Raw genomic sequence first — 17,573 nt, forward strand, 5'->3', positions numbered from 1 at the left:
GCAGCCATTTTAAATTTGGAGATAACCTTTCCTCAGAGCAGGGATCTGGTCTCCTAGCAACAGCAGGAACACCTTGAGAGCCAAACCACAGCTTCCTCTCCCAGCAGGAACATCCCTGTGCTGGTCCTTCCCCAGCGAGCCCAGCAAGGGGCCAGGGCACCCTGAGGGCCAGCAGCACCCAGCTGAGGGTGCCAGGGCACCCTGATGGCCAGCAGCACCCAGCAAGGGGCCAGGGCACGCTGAGGGCCAGCAGCACCCAGCTGAGGGTGCCAGGGCACCCTGAGGGACAGTAGCACCCAGCTGAGGGGGCCAGGGCACCCTGAGGGACAGTAGCACCCAGCAAGGGGCCAGGGCACCCTGATGGCCAGCAGCACCCAGCTGAGGGGGCCAGGGCACCCTGAGGGACAGCAGCACCCAGCTGAGGGTGCCAGGGCACCCTGAGGGACAGCAGCACCCAGCTGAGGGGGCCAGGGCACGCTGAGGGCCAGCAGCACCCAGCTGAAGGTGCCAGGGCCAGGACAGAGGCTGGGCTGGGCACAGCTCTGTCACAGCCTGTCAGCTGTACCCTGATCCCAGTGGACACCTTCATTTCAATCATCCCTAATGCAGACCAGGAATAGTCTCTTCTCTGGCTGGAAAAGTTGTACCACAGCAGGACTAGACTGAATTTGTAGCAGCTTGCTTTTCTGCCAAGGTTCACATGACAGCCATCACTTTGGAGGGCAGCTATTTTTTGTTCTTAGCAAGAGTAGGAAACAGCAAATTGCAGGTACTTTGCAATGAAAAGAACAAGAGGGCAAAGCAGCACCATGTGCAGGTACATTTCAGTGGGCTCTGAACCAGTCACATGGAATATATTGTAAAGACAAGACCAAACGAGCACAGTCAAGGCTAAAAGCCTGCAGAATGGGCAAACAGAGGTGATTTTCTTTTCCTGTGGTGGAGCAGTGTCTCAGCTGCCTTGCTGCTGTCAGGGGAGCACAGAGGGTGCAGCTCTGTCAGTGCTCCCATCAGAGCAGGTGCAGGGCCCCACTGCCTTGTCCAGGTCCCACAGTCCATGAATTTGAGCTATTACAACTTTTAGAACTTCCTTGTTAAATTGGTTCCTTGGAACCTGCTCACTGGAGTAAGATTTCAACAAACACACACAGAGCAGAGACTGGGGGGAAAGTGATGTGCACCAGAGGAGTGCAGGATAAAACTTTGTAAACTGCATTTCTTCTCTGTCTTTTGCCTTATTCTGCTTTTCTCTGCTTCTTTTCCTGCCCTGTACCTATTTCCCCACCAAGATGTTGAAGCTGCAGAGTGAGGTAGAGCAGCAGGGCTGTTATATTTAACCGAGCAACACAAACCACAAAGGGTTAATGCCACAAATCAGTTGGTGGGTGCTTTTTGTTGTTTACATTGCTCCAAATTTTGCTATCTTCATCCATCTATCTCCATTTTAATATTCATCTCCATTTTCTTTTATTTCCCTGGTGTCTTTTTCAAAAGACCTGCACAATGATGGATTTGTACAAGGGACCTCAGCTCTTGCTAAGCTTGAATTGCATCTCTCAAGCTCGGGAGAGCTGTGGTTTATTAACTTGCAGTGCCACCTAGCACACAACCCTCACATTATTCTTGCTGTAGTTTCACAAAGGACAGCTCAAAGCTTTCACATTTAAAAAAAAGGATAAACTTATGCTTGGAGTGTTTTAAGGACCTAATGCAAAGTTTTGCTTTGAACAGTGAAGTTTTCATTAGAAAATGCAACCCCAAGACATCAAGGGCAAAGGCCAAGCTCTTGTCCTGACCTCCTCCCTCCTGACAACAGAGCCCAGCCACGCTCAGAGCCCCCTGGCAAAGCAGCTCCCCTCCATCCACAGTGTCAGCACTCCCCAGCCTTTCTACAGGGCCTTGGCAGCAATGCAAATCATAAATTTTAGTGCTTCTTTAGAATTTCTAAGGAGAGCTTCTCCCAGTGAACAGAGACACCACTACGTGTTTGGAATTGAAGAATTAAAGCAAGTCAAAACAAAAGATAAGCCTGCAATAATAAGAATGGTTTGGGCTTAGTTATGATTTCATGATCCTTGATTTTTCAGCCTGTCTTCAAAGAGTCCAGCACTGCCAAGGACTGCATTTACAGGAGAACACATGGGCAAAACTGTCCTGGAACAAGGGAAAAGACTTCACACACAATTTCTACACACTCAGATTTAGAATCAAAGAGCTTTTCCCTTCTCTCCACGTCCTTGGGTTCACCTTGCTTGGAATGACTGGAAGGAATGCCTTTGTGAGGGCACAGGGATGTGTGACCCAGCACCCACCACAGGAATTACAGAATCACTGCTCCTGCTGCCTTTTACATTCCAGTCTCTTCTTGACATCACAGTGAAGAGAAATCACAGTCAAGACACAAAAATGTAAACCCAGCTCAGGCATTTCAACAAGTCCCCCTGGTTTCTAATTCCCAAAAGAGGAAACCCCAGAATCCAGTCACAATCAGTGACTGAGCTGTGCCTCCACAGCCCAACAACTCTTGGGCACACACCACAAACACTGAAGTTTAAGTCCTGGCCTTTCATGTTTTCACTGTCCTCTAAAGTGCAAGATCTGACTCTCTGTTTACAAATCCACTGCTGTTATTCACAAGGCTAGAACCATGGCATGTTATAATGCAGCTGGGAGTGTGGCTGTTCTCAAATTTATTTTACCAAAATACACATTTTCAGCTACTAATTATAATGGCACTATTCCTTTTTTCCCCCTGGTACAATGTGAAGATTAGTCATGACAGGTGTTTCTTTTCTCCTCAGAAAGTAAAGAAATCCATACCTTAATTAATATAAGGAGATAATTGCTATGCTGAGGTGATGAGGCCTCAGGCAGCTCTGGTGAGAAGCTATTTATTTCTCCTTCTTTTCATTCAGTTAAGTACAGACACTCCCCAGATGTGCAGAGCTCTTCATGCCAGCCAGCAAATCCAACTGGGGAGGTGCCACTGCCACAGCAACAGGGAGGAAACTCAGCAAACAGGTCTCTGTCCTTGCAGGAGGGAGGATAAATACCTAATCTTGCCCTCTCTCACCTCCTCATTATCTCTCCATCTCTCCAATCTTCTAAGCACTGATAAAAGCATTTTCTGTCTGTTTTACCAACTTTCCGGGGTCAAACTTATGTCTTATTAACAGTTAACCTCAGTTTCTCTATCCAAGCTGGGGAATCACTGCTTCGCCATCCCACAAAGGAGGATGGATGGCTCTGGAAGTTCTTAACACCCTGGTACTGTTCCAGTCCATAAATACACACGGCTCCTACACAGAACTGAAAGGTGTTGGTCACCATGGTCTCGTTAGTGCTGTCCTGGCAATTCCCTATCACAGATTGATAGTGCTACAGACCAGCTAGTGATTAACAGTAATTATTTTTTATTCATTTCATGCACTGTTTCAATTTGTTAAGCACTTCAGAGACTGAGTAATAACAGGATTCCTGTGTTTTGTTGTTTTCCAGGTTACAATTGCTAATTAGGATATTCTCAATCATCACGTGCACAAGTCAGTAGTTATGCCAAGTTTTTACTATTAAATCATAACCAAGGAATTCTTTCCACAGAACCAACATTTCTTTCCACTTTCATGGACAGACTTACATTTTTATAAAAATAATCAGACAGCTACAAAAATAAGCATTTTTCTTAGGAAAAAAAGGTAACATAAAAAAGCAGTATGGTATTTCTGTCTGGTTTTTCCATGTGATATAGCCATTACAGAGAGATGGAACCCTATAGAACTTACTCTGAAAATATGTGGTTTTTTCGTCATTTAAAATTCTAGTACTGAGGAAAGGTTGAGTCGATTTTAGTGGCCCAAGCCATGAGCCCCCCTTTGATATCCTTAGCTAACACAGAACCGAATTCTTCGGCAGGCAACTCCTGCAGAATTTTTACAGCCTTCTGGGAATCATTTCCTAACTTGCACACAACATATACAGGGAGAGGGGTTTGGTCATCGCTTCTCTGCTTTTCTTCGCAAATCCTTTTCTGTAGTCGCTGCAGAGACGCCGGGTCCCTGTCCTGCAGGCGGCGGAGCGGGATGTGCAGGGCGTGCGGCAGGCGGCAGATCTCCGCCTCCACCGGCGGCCGCACGTCCAGCAGCACATGCGGGGCCCGCGCGTCCAGCAGCGCCTTGTACTGCTGCACGGAGACCCTGTCCGCGCCGGGCAGCAGCTGCAGGGCCCGGCACTTGTCCGTGGCACAGGAGCCGCAGAACGCCTCGTAATCCTGCAGGCAGGTGATGCTGGGGCTGTCCCCGCACACGGCGCAGTCCGCTCTCCTCGGCCGCAGCTTGATGTTGCGGAACCTGCCCTCGAGGGCGTCGAACATCAGCATGTAGCCGCTGAAGGAGGAGCCCATGCCCGAGGCGATCTTCAGCACCTCCAGCGCCTGCAAGCAGCCGATGATGCCGGTGACCGCGCCGAGCACGCCGCCGTCGGCGCAGTTGGTGACGGCGTCGGGCGGCGGCGGCCGGGGGAACAGGCAGCGGTAGCAGGGCCCGCCGCGGTGGTTGTACACGGCCAGCTGCCCCTCGAGGCGCAGCGCGCTGCCGGACACCAGCGGCTTGCCGGCCAGCACGCAGGCGTCGCTCACCAGGTAGCGGGTGGGGACGTTGTCGGAGCAGTCGGCCACGATGTCGTACTGGCGCACGAGGCGCAGCGCGGAGCGCGGCCGCAGCGCCCCGCGGTACGGCACGTACTGCACGGCCGAGTTCAGCCGCCGCAGCGCCGCGGCCGCCGAGCGCGCCTTGGGCCGCCCGCGCCGCGCCTCGCCGTGCAGCACCTGCCGCTGCAGGTTGCTCGTCTCCACCACGTCGTGATCCACCAGCCCCAGGCGGCCCACGCCGGCCGCCGCCAGGTACTGCGCCAGCGGACAGCCCAGCCCGCCGCAGCCCACCACGAGCACGGAGCTCCGCGCCAGGCGCAGCTGCCCCCGCACGCCCAGCTCGGGCAGCACCAGCTGCCGGCTGTACCGCAGGATCTCGGCCGCGCTCAGCGCCGACCGCGCCGGCAGCGGCGGCAGCTCCGCGGGGAAGCCGAGGGCTCCATCCTCATCCTCGTCCTCGTCGTCCTCATCCTCCTCATCGGCATCCCCCGAGTCCCCCCGCGCCAGCTCGGCCGCCAGGCGCTCCCGCAGCCCGCGGGTTCCATCCTCATCCTCGGCATCCCCCGCGTCCCCCCGCGCCGGCTCGGCCGCCGAGGGCTGCCGCGCCCCGCAGGCTGCCTCGTCCCGCTCCCGCTCTCCGTCCTCCTCCTGCTCGGCCGTGTCCCCCCGCGCCAGCTCGGCCGCCAGGCGCTCCCGCAGCCCGCGCAGCTCGCGCTCCCGCCGCCGGATCTCGGCCCGCAGCCGCGCCGCCGCTGCCCCCGCCATGGCCGCCAACGCCAACGCCGCCGCCGGCCCCGCCGCTTCCGGCGCGGCGCCGCGTCACTGCCGCCATGGCGGCGCGGGGCCCCGGCCGCGTCTCCGTCCTGCTGCCCACCTACAACGAGCGCGACAACCTGCCCCTCGTCGTGTGGCTGCTGGCCCGCACCTTCAGCGACAGGTACCGGGCGCACGGCCGGAGAGGGATAAACGCTGCCGGTGCGGGCTTCGGGCAGGGCCGCGCAGTGACAGCGGTGCCTGCGGGGCTGGGAATGCCCGGCCATGGAGTGAGCGAGGGCAGTGCCGACCTCCGTGCGCACACGGGTGTCCCTGACCCGCACCGAGCCACCCGTCACGGGGTTGGAGATCCCTCCCAGAACATCCAGTGCAAGCCGTGCCCCATCCCCACCGTGTCCCGGGCCCCGAGTGCCACCTCCAGCCCTTCTCGGGACCCCTCCAGCCCTTCCCGGGACCCCTCCAGCCCTTCCCGGGACCGCTCCAGCCCTTCCCGGGACACCTCCAGCCCCTCCCGGGATTTCTCCAGCCCTTCCCGGGACCCCTCCAGCCCCTCCCGGGGCACCTCCAGCCCTTCTCGGGACCCCTCCAGCCCTTCCCGGGACCCCTCCAGCCCTTCTCGGGACACCTCCAGCCCTTCCCGGGATTTCTCCAGCCCTTCCCGGGACCCGTCCAGCCCTTCCCGGGACCCCTCCAGCCCTTCCCGGGACCGCTCCAGCCCCTCCCGGGATTTCTCCAGCCCTTCCCAGGACACCTCCAGCCCTTCTCGGGACACCTCCAGCCCTTCCCGGGACGCCTCCAGCCCTTCCCAGGACACCTCCAGCCCTTCCCAGGACACCTCCAGCCCTTCTCGGGACACCTCCAGCCCTTCCCGGGATTTCTCCAGCCCTTCCCGGGACCGCTCCAGCCCTTCCCGGGACCGCTCCAGCCCTTCCCGGGACCCCTCCAGCCCTTCTCGGGACACCTCCAGGGATGGGCACTCCAACCCTCCCTGGGCAGCCCCGCCTGCTCACTGGGAAATCCTTCTCCTTTCAGTGGGATCGACTTCGAAATTATCATCATAGATGATGGAAGCCCGGATGGGACACAGGAAATTGCTCAGCAGCTGGAAAAAATATATGGATCAGATAAAATAGTGAGTTGTGTGTTCGGTAATTTTTTTTTCTATTTTTTTTTTTTGTATTGGAAAGTACTGTAAGTCCTTGAGAACTGGGATGGATTCCCTGGATTCTGCCCTTTCTTCCCATCCTTGAGTTGTCGTACACCACTTTAGACAAAGTGTAAGCTCAGGACAGTTCATTCTGACCAAATATGCCAGATCATGAATTGTTTGCAAAACGTTGTCAGTCCGTGGTGCATTGCTGTGTGCTCCTGAGCAATCACTGCTGAGGTTTGCTGCACTTGGTGCAGGCCTGAGGGAAAGATGGGGTTTGGATAAGATTTAATTTCATTTTAATTGACTGCAGGAGTAAGGAAATTGGAAAGATGAAAGCTGGGCTGGGCTTATGATTTATTTTTAATCTGTCTCATTGCATTCCTCAAGAACAGGAATTTTTTATTTATTTTTTTTATCTATGCAATATATTACTGCATAACCCTCAGCTATATACAAGATGCTGTCATTTACTTAGTGGCAGTCAGATACTTTTCCAATCTGTTACTGTGTGAATGCCAAGTTTTTTTAAGTATTTTTGGACTAAGTTGCATGTATGAAGATTGTTTTAAAAAAAATATATAGAAAATTTCAAAGTCTGTTTTAAAACTGTATGTCAAGTCATTTATGTGTTTTTTATATCTCCTGTAGCTTCTGCGACCCAGAGCAAAGAAGTTGGGCCTGGGTAAGTTCTTATTAACTCTGATAAGTAAAAGCAAATAAAAGAATCTGCTGTATACTTTGATTCAGTGTGTAAAGGTCCAGAAAAAATCACAGTAAAGCCCAAAAGCAGAAACACATTTTCATCAAGTTGTTTGTAAACAAACAAGCTTAAAAAATGCAGATAAAAATCCCAGTGTGTTTCTAAAGCAGAACCTCAGACCAGATCCTCGGTGCTGCCCTGACCCCTGAGGCCAGGACAGGGGGTGAAGGATTGGGGATGATTTGGAGCCCAGTCTGTTTCCTGAGGCTCCTGAGTGCAGGTGCTGCTTTGTAAATGACATTTCAAGTAGTGGCCCACCCTCAGGTGAAGTTTCTCTGTGCATTTCTGTGTCAGAAGAGTGAGGGCAGTTGTTTCTGTTTCCATCAGGCACTGCTTACATTCATGGGATGAAGTATGCCACTGGGGATTTCATTGTTATCATGGATGCTGACCTCTCCCACCATGTAAGGCTGCACGTCATCTGCTCTGGTACAGTCTGCTGGAATGCATTTTCCAGTGCTTGCTGTTATTTTACCCCTGCCCTTTTTTCTGATCTGTCTTTCTTTCATTTCAGCCAAAATTCATTCCAGAGTTTATCAGGTAGGTGCCGGTTATAGTATGAAAGGTGATCTTTATAAATTATTTATGAGGCAGTTCATGAAATTCTGTGCCATAGTGGGTAAAAAATAATGATTAGATTCCCTGAAGTAGCTCTTTATAAGAGCACAGTTTGAATAATGCTCATAGCCACCCTTCGTCTCTTCTTATTTGTTCAGAAGTTTGTAAAATACAGATTTTGTACTGAAAGAGTGATTGTTCTTACTTTGAAATTTGAACTTTGAAACATTCCTCCAGTTTTTCTGATAAAACCAATTGTTTACAGAAAGCAGAAAGAAGGCAATTTTGATATTGTATCTGGAACAAGATATAAAGGAAATGGAGGAGTGTATGGCTGGGATTTGAAAAGAAAGTTAATCAGGTTAGTACTTTTCAGCTCTCCACACAGAAATTTGTTACTTGTGAATAATAATTGCAAGTACTGCATCCCTGTAAGCTGAGCTCCCCAGTCCCCAGAAGTGCTGTCCCTGCTGGGCACTGCAGTCACACTGGACACCAGGAGCACCCAGCACTGGCAGCTCTTTGGTTCAGATCCACCAAGGAGGGCTGGAATGACGTGGGTGGGCTGGGAAGAGGGGTTGGAACAGTGGCCTCAGGTTGGGACAGGCACCCAGGGAACAAGCTGAGGCTGAGCCCTGGCAGGTGTGAGTGAGGGACCCCTCACCTGGCCAGCTGGAATGCTCCTGTCCCTCCCAGGGAACAGGCAGACGTTCATGGTGGTTTATTTATCCTGCAAAGAATCTGGAGCACAAGCTGTGTTGCAGTCTGATCTGGAGGTGGATCTGGATTGTTCCTGGTTTTTCATGGCTGGAGTAAGTGTCCATCTTCTTGTACTAAACAACTCTGACATCGATGTTTTCTTTCACAGTCGTGGAGCCAATTTTCTGACTCAGGTCCTGCTGAGACCAGGGGCATCAGATCTAACAGGGAGTTTCAGGTAGGGTCTGGTTTGCAATTCCTAAAGTTTATTGGAAATTAGAAAACTGCTGGACAAGGAACTGGAGTAAGAACAGACATTCTTTACTGTGGACTGTGAAATCTGTTTGGAAAGGGTGGAAGGAGCAGTGGATTAGATTGCAAGAACTGCTGCTCCCATGACCTCGTTAGAGAGTTTATAAATAGTAATGAGCTGAGTGATTGCAGTTCAGATTCCTCTTGTCTGGATTTCTGTGTTCCAGAAACTGGGCTCCAAGCTTTATTTCCTTTGGAATCGTTTACAGGTTGTACAGGAAAGAGGTCTTGCAGAAGCTGATGGAGAGGTGTGTTTCTAAAGGATACGTGTTCCAGATGGAGATGATTGTCCGGGCTCGGCAGCTGGGATTCACTGTTGGAGAGGTATGGGATGGGTGCACTGTGCTTCCTTCCAGGGCACACACATTGCTGACTTCTGGCTACTGCCAAGAAGCAGCCAAGATGGTAAATTTATACCAAGAAATTACATGTGTAGAGTTGTATTTTTCAGCTTTGTTAGGTGAATGCCAGACCTGAAGTGCAATAAATAACTGAAGTGCAGTTATTTATTCCCCTCTTCCTGTTGCCATTCCTTCAGTAGCACACAATTTTACAAGGTTCCTCAAAGGAGGGAAAGAAGTCAAAATACACCACAAAGCTGCTCTGAGCCTTTTCTCCCTTGCTTCCTATTGTACAGACATCTCTACTCAAGTCTTTACAAATGATTTCATTTTTCCAGCAGCCTGATTCTATTTCAGGTTTGTTCTGTCAACTATTGCCTTGTTATTTTCCAACTTTTCAGCTCTCACAACTTTCTGCTTCTAAACTCCTTGAATGTGCTGTCTACAGTCAATGAAAAAACTCCACGCAATTGTTAGATTCTCTATCTCCAGCAGCCTGCTGCCTTTTTTATTTCATTGAATTGCTCTTGCTGCATCTTTAGAGATGCTTCACTGGGAATCTCTCTGCAGGAGAATCTCAGAGCCAGTTCTTCACCTTGTTTCCAGGACTATGAATTGTCAGAGAATTGTGGTGCTTGTACTTCTTAAACTTCACACGTGGCATTTCTCCATCGACACAGGGTAGAGCATTTCCTCACAACAAAGCAGCTCTTTTCTCCCACCTTTTTTGCTTGTGGAACAGCATCCCAGGGAAAAATACTTCTTCAGCAAAGTTGAGAATTGAGATTGAGCTGTGCCAGTTTAAAATAAATGGCTGATGAGAACTCACACAGGCTGTACCTGGAGAGTTGCACACACATCTCTCCTGTTGTGCTGTACTTCACCAGGTGTGCAGTGTCCTCCAGCACATGGAATAGAGCCTGGGAGACCAATGGGGGAACCTCTTGTGCAAGGAAGGCAGAAGCCCAGAAACAGCTCAGTGCTCAATTCCTGTGCTGAAGGGTAACACTGGAATCCTCTCATTAGATGAGATATTAACTATTCTTCATCCTGGTCAGGAAATGCCACTTGTGCCATCCTGCCCTGGCTCTATATTCAGTGACTTCTGCCCATTTCCTGCAGTCCAGCTGGGTGGAGTTGCCAGGATTGTCACTGGGATCATCAAGGTGACACTGCTAAGACAGCAGAGTCATTGCTGAGTCTCTGCCTGCCTTTCTGGGCATCTTCCTCCCATCTTCTTGTCCTGGGCTCTTTCCTCTCTTGGCCTGACCTGCTGGAATTGTGAGAGACCCTCTGGCACACGTCCAGAGGGCTGGGGATTGGTGTGTTCCTCTTGCCAGATGATTTCTGGTTGACACTGCCAGCAAAACACCAAGCCAGTTTTTTAGTGCCTATTACAATAGCAGTTCTTTATTTTAGTTCTTGAAGTATTTCAATTTTGCAGACAAACATTATGGAAATGGTGAAATATTGAAATATTGGTGAAATATTGAATTGGTGAATAAAAATGGTGAATAAAAATGGTGAATAAAAATTGGTGAATAAAAATGGTGAAATAAATGAAATATTCTAACACAGGGTTGGCAGAATGCTCTGTCACGTGTCCCTTGTGTGTGCCCAGAGGAGTGAAAGCAGAACATTCCCAACATCTCATGAGCAGTGAGTTCATTTGGACAGCGTCACTTTGTGAAGGAGACCAAAATTAATGTGTCAAATGCCTGTAAATGCTGCAGATAATCTATAAAATGGCCAAAGACTGATAAAAACGGGTTGTGTACAATAGGCACTGTCATGTTCTGAAGTCCTCTCGCAGCCAGGGCGAGGTTGAGCTGTTCTGTGCTGGGGCAGATTTGTGCTTCCCGAGGCACTGCCTCAAAGGCTCTGAGTTTGGCTGACAAGGAAATGCTGCAGGCTTTGAGAGCTGTTGGTGTGCTCTGCCTGGGTGGATCATCCAGCCATGAGTAATGTCCTTGGATCAGCTTGAAAGGTGATAACCCAAGTCATTCCACACTCCCCAGCTGTGGGGCACCACTGCAGGCCCTGGTGAGAGCTGCCACAGAGGAGCCAGCCTGGTGCTTGCCTCCTCCCCATGCCTGAACAAGCTCCAGCTCAAAGGGCCTTCTTTTGTTTCCAGAATTTCTGATGGTTTCGGTTTTGAACCTCAAAACCAATTTTGCTTGTTTCAACAGGTTCCCATCTCCTTTGTGGACCGTGTCTATGGGGAATCCAAACTGGGAGGCAATGAAATTGTCTCCTTCCTAAAGGGGCTCTTGACCTTGTTTGCTACAACCTGAGAGTTCATCCTAAAGTAATTTTGTTAGACAAACATTTTCTGATGTCTGTGTAGATTTAAACATATAATGGCAAAAGCTTGATTATTTGTGTGGTGGCCAGGAGACCTGCTATGACCTAACAATTAAACACCATCAACAATAAATCAAACATTCTGCAGCCCAGAAGGCTCCTTCCGACAGAAATGGACTGTGTGTTAAACTAAAAATTAATAAAGGCTAATGCTTTTCTATTTTTGTAAGAATAATTGTAATAAAGAACACAAAGCTAAATGATCTTTTGCATTTGGAAATGAATCATTATTCAGCAGAAGCTAAGGATAATTTTGAAATAAAGACAAGCAAGGACCAAAAAACCCTGGAATGTGTCCTGTCTTTGTTCTGTTGTTTGTAGATATTAATTTAAATAGGTACTAATGAGTGTCCTTCCTTTCCCTCAGCACATGTACACATTGTCATGAAGCAGCTCCAAAGAAGTGCTCGTGGCTGGGGCAGTTGAAGAGAATTCAGAGCTCAGTGGTCTGTGCCTAGACCGGGGAGAAGGAATATTCCTTGGCTAGGAAAGGGAGCCATATGCATGGAATAATTCTGTATTCTGTGTGTTTGTCCAGAAGCAGATGAGTCCCTCCCCTTCCCTTCTTTAGCAACTAAACCCATTTAGAGTCTGAAGTGGGACCTCACCAGGTTTAGGGGAACAGAAGACCCCATTCACTCAGGGAAGATAGTGCAGAAAAATCAGATTTTCCTGATGTCAAGTTCCAGTTTGCAAAGTGAAGGCTGTAGTTGCTCCAGATCCTGAGGAAGGAAGTACAAACAGAGCAATGCAAGTTTTTGTTTTGTTCTGGCCTGATAGAGCCAGAACTCAGAAATGATGAAGCTCTTGCAATCAGATGTGCAATGGGGAGGAAGATGAGATTATTCCAATAATGGCTTTATATATCTATATTAAAAATTTTTTTTTTTTTTTTGCGGATACCTGTGGAGTCTGTGGACACCTGGATCAGAAAATTAATGGTGGGACGGGGGAAGCAACAAGATCTTAAAAATGCTGCCTGTTTTGCTCATGTTTGTCTGCATTCCTTTAGCACACTAGATACAGCTGTTAATGTTAGAAAAAATGTAGAAAGTCTGTAGATAAATGATAAATTTATATTTCACAGTCATCACATTGATAAAAATGATGCAACAAAACTTGGAATAAAGGTTATTTTCTAGTGGACAGCTTTGGAGCTAGTCCTCTGTTCTCTAGTGGGACTGTACAGATTCTGATCCTTTCTTCTTTGCTGACTGCCCAAAGCAAATGCTACAGATGGAATTTGCTTTCATATAATAAAAGATGCAGATTTTGAATCCACATGTAACTGGATCACAGTGACTGAACTGTACATTTTGTGACATTTGCCTGTACTTTTTCAGAAAATTATATACAATTTCATTGGCTGCAGACTAATCAGAGCAATCATGTACACAGAAATACATCTCTGGATTTAAGGGTCAGTGAAATCTGCAGTAAGTAGGTTTTATCTATTTATATCTCATTTGAAGGTTTCATAGGAAAAAATCCTTATTTTAAGTTAAAAATAGTTAGAAAATTTTTAATGACCAAATAATGAGGGTTTAGATTTTTTTTTAATTTACATAATGCTGATCATTTCCTGGAATGCAAATTAAGCCTCATGAAGTTCATCTTTTCCTCATTTTTATGTAGGGATATATAACTGAAGTCCAGTGTATGAATTATTCATCACCTGACTGTTGTGAATTAGGGTTCAGCTTTTAGAAGGTCCGTGGCTACTTTTGTAATGATGAAAATTACCTGGTAGAATTCCTTCATTTATGGATGAGATCACGTTTGGAGGAAGGTGCTTGCACATATCAGTCAGGGGCACAGTGCAGGAGCATTTTGTGTGCTGCAGTGTGTGAAAGTTTGGAATGTGACAGGGCAGTCAGGTTTCAGGTAAATAGGTGACATTTCTCACTATGCTTAAAGGTGATGGATTGATCAGGAAAAAAAGTGCTATAAAGGAACAAACCCAAGGGCTCCATGGCATCAGGACATGAGCAGACACCACAATAGTGCCTGAAATTAGAAAAACTGGGCTCAGACTGCACCCACCTGCTTCAGGAAGCTGCTCTGAAGGAAGTAATCGATGGATCCCATGGGCACAGGAAGCATTAGGAACATCCAGGGTTTCCTGCCTTACTGGGATCTGCACACACAGACATTTCACCACACACACCATGGAAACCATTTGGCTTTTCCTAGCAGAAGAAAGCCTTGTGATCTTGCTGTTCTCAAAATGTTAGTAACAGACTAGAGTGGAACAGCACTTCTATAATCTTTAAGGATCAGATGCTTGGAACTCCATATAATGTCTTAAATATTCATGTACTAGGGATTTATATAGTGGCATTTTAATTCTCAGTTCCTTAATACCATTGCAATACTCTCCTTGCCTTGTTTTGGCCGCCACAAAACACTGACTTGACATTTACTGAGAATTTTTCATTTTATGTCCTTGGCTTTACAGTTCCACATAAATCAGCTTTTCTTAATTACATCCATATTCATTTCCTAGGAAGGCACAAATACTCTGCTAATGCACTTTCTCTATTATACTTTCTCAGGAATCTGTGTCTGCAAGCACTCAATCATCTGGCAGGAGCAGGAGCTTTAATTGCTGCTTGGCTCCCATCAGTTCGGAGCAGGGCTGCAGCACGCTGGACGCAGGGGAGAAGGTAACTCACGTTTGGCACTGTGATTTCCCTGTCCCTGAGCGGGTTTAGGGGGTCAGGCACAAGGCCCAGCAGTTCGGTCCCTGTGACCCAGGATGGTGCTGAAGCTGGGACATCCACTCAGAGCCCAGGTTCTGGCTTATTTCTGTTCTGAGATGTGAATCCAGAGTCAGTCCCAGATCCCTAGCTGCTCTCTTTGGTGAGGATTTGTCTGCTCTGAGGTTCAGGGGAGTCAGCTTCACTTCTGCTTTGGGTTTTTGACAAAATCTGAGACTTTAACCTCAGCCTGCAATAAGGATGAGCCTCACTGCCAATATAAACAACACTACAATCAAATAGATTTTCCAGTGGACTATGTAGAAATCCAACTGCAAGGCTCCACAACCTTCTGCATATCAACAGTAAAAAATAATGATGACTAATCAATAATATTTATTTGAGGGCCTGTCAGGATCCCAAGTACAAGCCTGGATGGGAATCTTGGCAGAGATGAATTCAGTGACAGATTGCCTGCTGGGTTCAGTGCAGGGATGACTTCAGTGACACATTTCAGTGCTGGCATTCCAGAGCTGAGGCAAGTGCAGATACCAGGATCAGCAGGAGCAGGGGCTGTGCAGGGGCCAGGACTGCTTAGCAGCCCCTTCCTTGCTGTGGAACATGTTTATTAGCTCCCCTGGGCCATGCTGCAGGAGCCACGGGCAAAGAGAGAAACTAGTGCCAAGCACAGCAACCTCGAGCATCATCTCCTCTGTTCCTGCCACATTTTACCCTCTCTCTCCAGGCATTGTGGCAATTAAAAACTTTCTTACAGACTGATTGTTACTGTTCAAGGGAAAATATATTGGAAACAGAGGGAGAAAAACGAATTGCACCTTTTAATCCAAAACTAGATCTGAAAGCTCAGCCATTGAGGGGGATTTCAACAAAGCAGAAAGCATAAAGTGGGAAGTTGTCCCTGAACTGACTGTTCAACAGAAACTGGCACCAGTGCTGGCAGGTGTCTGAGCAGCACAGGAGCTGGGTGGCTTAGTGGGTCTTAAAGATCATTGTGAGATCAGTGGTCCTAATGCTGATTAAATTACTTGTATTTATTATATAATTAATTAGGTTGTGTGTAAAACCATCTATAGTTGTCCTAATTATTTTGTATTTGAATAAAACCCAAGCATGACACTGCTCCTGAGCTAGTACTAGGATGAATGTGGGCAGTTTTGACCTGAAGCAGCAGCACCACACATGTGCAATTAAACCTATTCAGCTTGGGAGTGCTAATTGTCTCCCCTCCGGTGTGAAGTGCTTCGTCTCTTATAATGCAGCGATTTTACTGATTTTTCTAGTGGCTGTATTGTGAGAAACAATACCCACTTCTGCAACAGAAAAAGTAGATTAAGACTATTAGCATCAACTTCTGTTTAATTTTGTTCACTCTGTACACATAGGAGAAAAATTATATCAAGATTCCTTTTCTCCTTCTTCCCCACTGCTCGAATTTAACTTTACCATCAATCTTTTCACACAAACTTTGTAAATTCTCATCTTTCTTCCCCAGCTCTCTGTTGACAGCTGTCACACTGCAAACCAGCACAAGAACTCTCCTGAGCTGAATGAGAACAAGATCTTGTCCATCATTCAGGACTGCTTTCACACCCCTCTCATCCTTCCCCCATTTTCCCAGCCCTGCCATTGCAGATTTTACCCCGGGGCAGGCAGTGGCTCCCGCTGCTCCAGCTTCTGCTGCCACGTCTCCCTTCCCTCCTGTTCTCTCCCCAGCCTAAAAACCTCTGCCTGCACCACCCCTCTTGTGCACTGAGCGTTTCTGCCTCCCGACACTCTCCTTTCTATCTGGGTCTAATTTCACCCCCTCCCAGGCCAAACTCCAGTTTCTAAACTCTTCTCAAATGGTTTTCCACACTGTAATCATGGACTGAGTACCAACATCATGGCTGGGAGTGTTTCCAGCTGGAAACTCCCTGATATTGCTGCTCTGGGGGAACTCTCTATCCACCTCTATCTCCATCCCAACCTTCTCTTACCTTGTCCTCTGATAAGTATGTACAAGACACAAATTTACTCAGATGCCTTCACTTGCTCCCAGAATGCAGGGCAGGGAATGATGCCCAACAGCCTGTTCAGTTCTCTCTGGATTCCAGGTTTCTGTGCTTGAGCTGTTGTGTCCCTTGCAGAGATCTTCGTGCTGTGTTCACTCCCTTAAATACCTCTCAAGTATCATTTCTATCTCCAGCTGCACTATCATGTCCCACTACTCTCAGTTCCTCCAACCTTCAGACACTCCTGCTTACTCCAGCCCTTAGAGTAGGTCTGTGGGTGGTTCTTCTGCAGCTGTTGAATTTTTTGTATTAAGTGATGGCTAAAAAGTGGTCAGTGGCAAGGCACAAATAAAATAGTGCTGAAATAGGAAGGTGCTCAGGTTTGGGGCTGTGTATTTTAGGCAGGAGCAGACTGGCTCAAGCAGCCATGAAGTCAACTGAGAGATTCTGAATATGGTCCTGACTTAGCAACGTTTCAAAATGTTTCCCAACATGCTTCAATAACATGCTTCAATAATTGTGCCATCAGAGGAAAAGTATCTACTCTTGGAAGGCAGAATTATGTTGTTATAGGAAAACCAAACGAGCTCTCTTTGCTTTCCTTCCTGGAGACAGATTCCACACGTGTCTCAGGGAGCTCTCAAAGTACCTCAGTTCTAGGGTCTCCTTAACACCAAAGCACCAGCTTTGGGTTTAAAGTTTTGTGTATTTCCTGGTTTTTTTTAATTTATATTCCCATGTAAAAGGATTTTGTGGCTTCCTGACTCTTATGACCACTGATGTGAAGATGCCATGGGAGCACCCACTGAAACCCAGCTGTGACTTGCAGTGACAAGCAGGGGATTTCTATGTCCCACTGATCCAGAAAGTCCCAAAGCAGCCTCAGAGACACAATAAAATGTCACCAAAGTCTTCATAAACACTAATTCAGTGAATTGTGATAAACAGCATGTACAGATTGTCAGGACACCAGTCACCTGAAAATGCAAGAGATCTTTAAGTTACATTAAGTCTAAAGAATTGGTGACAACTTTTCTCTGCTTCTATACTTCAGGAAAGGAATCAAATTTCCTTTCTAGCACTGTGAGGCTGAGCCCCAGTGTGTCACTGAACCAGAAAGGGTGTGAACACTGAGGATGAAGGGAATTACACTTTACTTCCTCCTCCAAGTGCTTGTTTCTTTCTGAAGTAACAAGAGCCATCCATCCCTGCCACTCCTAGAGGGCTTTTTAGAATTCATCCTTGTTTGTTGAAGA

At 47.9% G+C, this 17,573-nt stretch overlaps 2 protein-coding genes across 2 annotated transcripts; one reads left to right on the top strand and one right to left on the bottom strand.

The window, feature by feature from the left end:
• Positions 1 to 3,390: 3,390 nt before the first annotated feature.
• Positions 3,391 to 5,410, bottom strand: MOCS3 (molybdenum cofactor synthesis 3). The gene has a single exon (XM_066561544.1). It carries the CDS (start codon positions 5,408 to 5,410, stop codon positions 3,818 to 3,820), a length of 1,593 nt encoding a protein of 530 aa, XP_066417641.1. The 3' UTR covers positions 3,391 to 3,817.
• Positions 5,411 to 5,463: 53 nt separating this feature from the next.
• DPM1 (dolichyl-phosphate mannosyltransferase subunit 1, catalytic) lies at positions 5,464 to 11,897 on the top strand. The gene is made up of 9 exons (XM_066561427.1): positions 5,464 to 5,582; positions 6,452 to 6,551; positions 7,221 to 7,254; positions 7,660 to 7,736; positions 7,847 to 7,872; positions 8,156 to 8,251; positions 8,759 to 8,827; positions 9,111 to 9,225; positions 11,432 to 11,897. The coding sequence occupies exons 1-9, from the start codon at positions 5,476 to 5,478 to the stop codon at positions 11,534 to 11,536; spliced, it is 729 nt and encodes a 242-aa protein (XP_066417524.1). The 5' UTR covers positions 5,464 to 5,475; the 3' UTR covers positions 11,537 to 11,897.
• The last annotated feature ends 5,676 nt before the right edge of the window (positions 11,898 to 17,573 follow it).

The sequence above is a fragment of the Molothrus aeneus genome, chromosome 17 (genome assembly GCF_037042795.1).
Source record: "Molothrus aeneus isolate 106 chromosome 17, BPBGC_Maene_1.0, whole genome shotgun sequence".
NCBI classification, from domain to species: domain Eukaryota; kingdom Metazoa; phylum Chordata; class Aves; order Passeriformes; family Icteridae; genus Molothrus; species Molothrus aeneus.

Excerpts from the sequence above, each read along its gene's own strand:
- MOCS3 (XM_066561544.1), bottom strand. The coding sequence starts at position 5,410 with ATGGCGGGGGCAGCGGCGGCGCGGCTGCGGGCCGAGATCCGGCGGCGG.
- DPM1 (XM_066561427.1), top strand. The coding sequence starts at position 5,476 with ATGGCGGCGCGGGGCCCCGGCCGCGTCTCCGTCCTGCTGCCCACCTAC. Across the intron at positions 6,552-7,220 it reads TATATGGATCAGATAAAATA|CTTCTGCGACCCAGAGCAAA; the intron begins GTGAGTTGTGTG and ends TATCTCCTGTAG. Across the intron at positions 8,828-9,110 it reads GATCTAACAGGGAGTTTCAG|GTTGTACAGGAAAGAGGTCT; the intron begins GTAGGGTCTGGT and ends AATCGTTTACAG.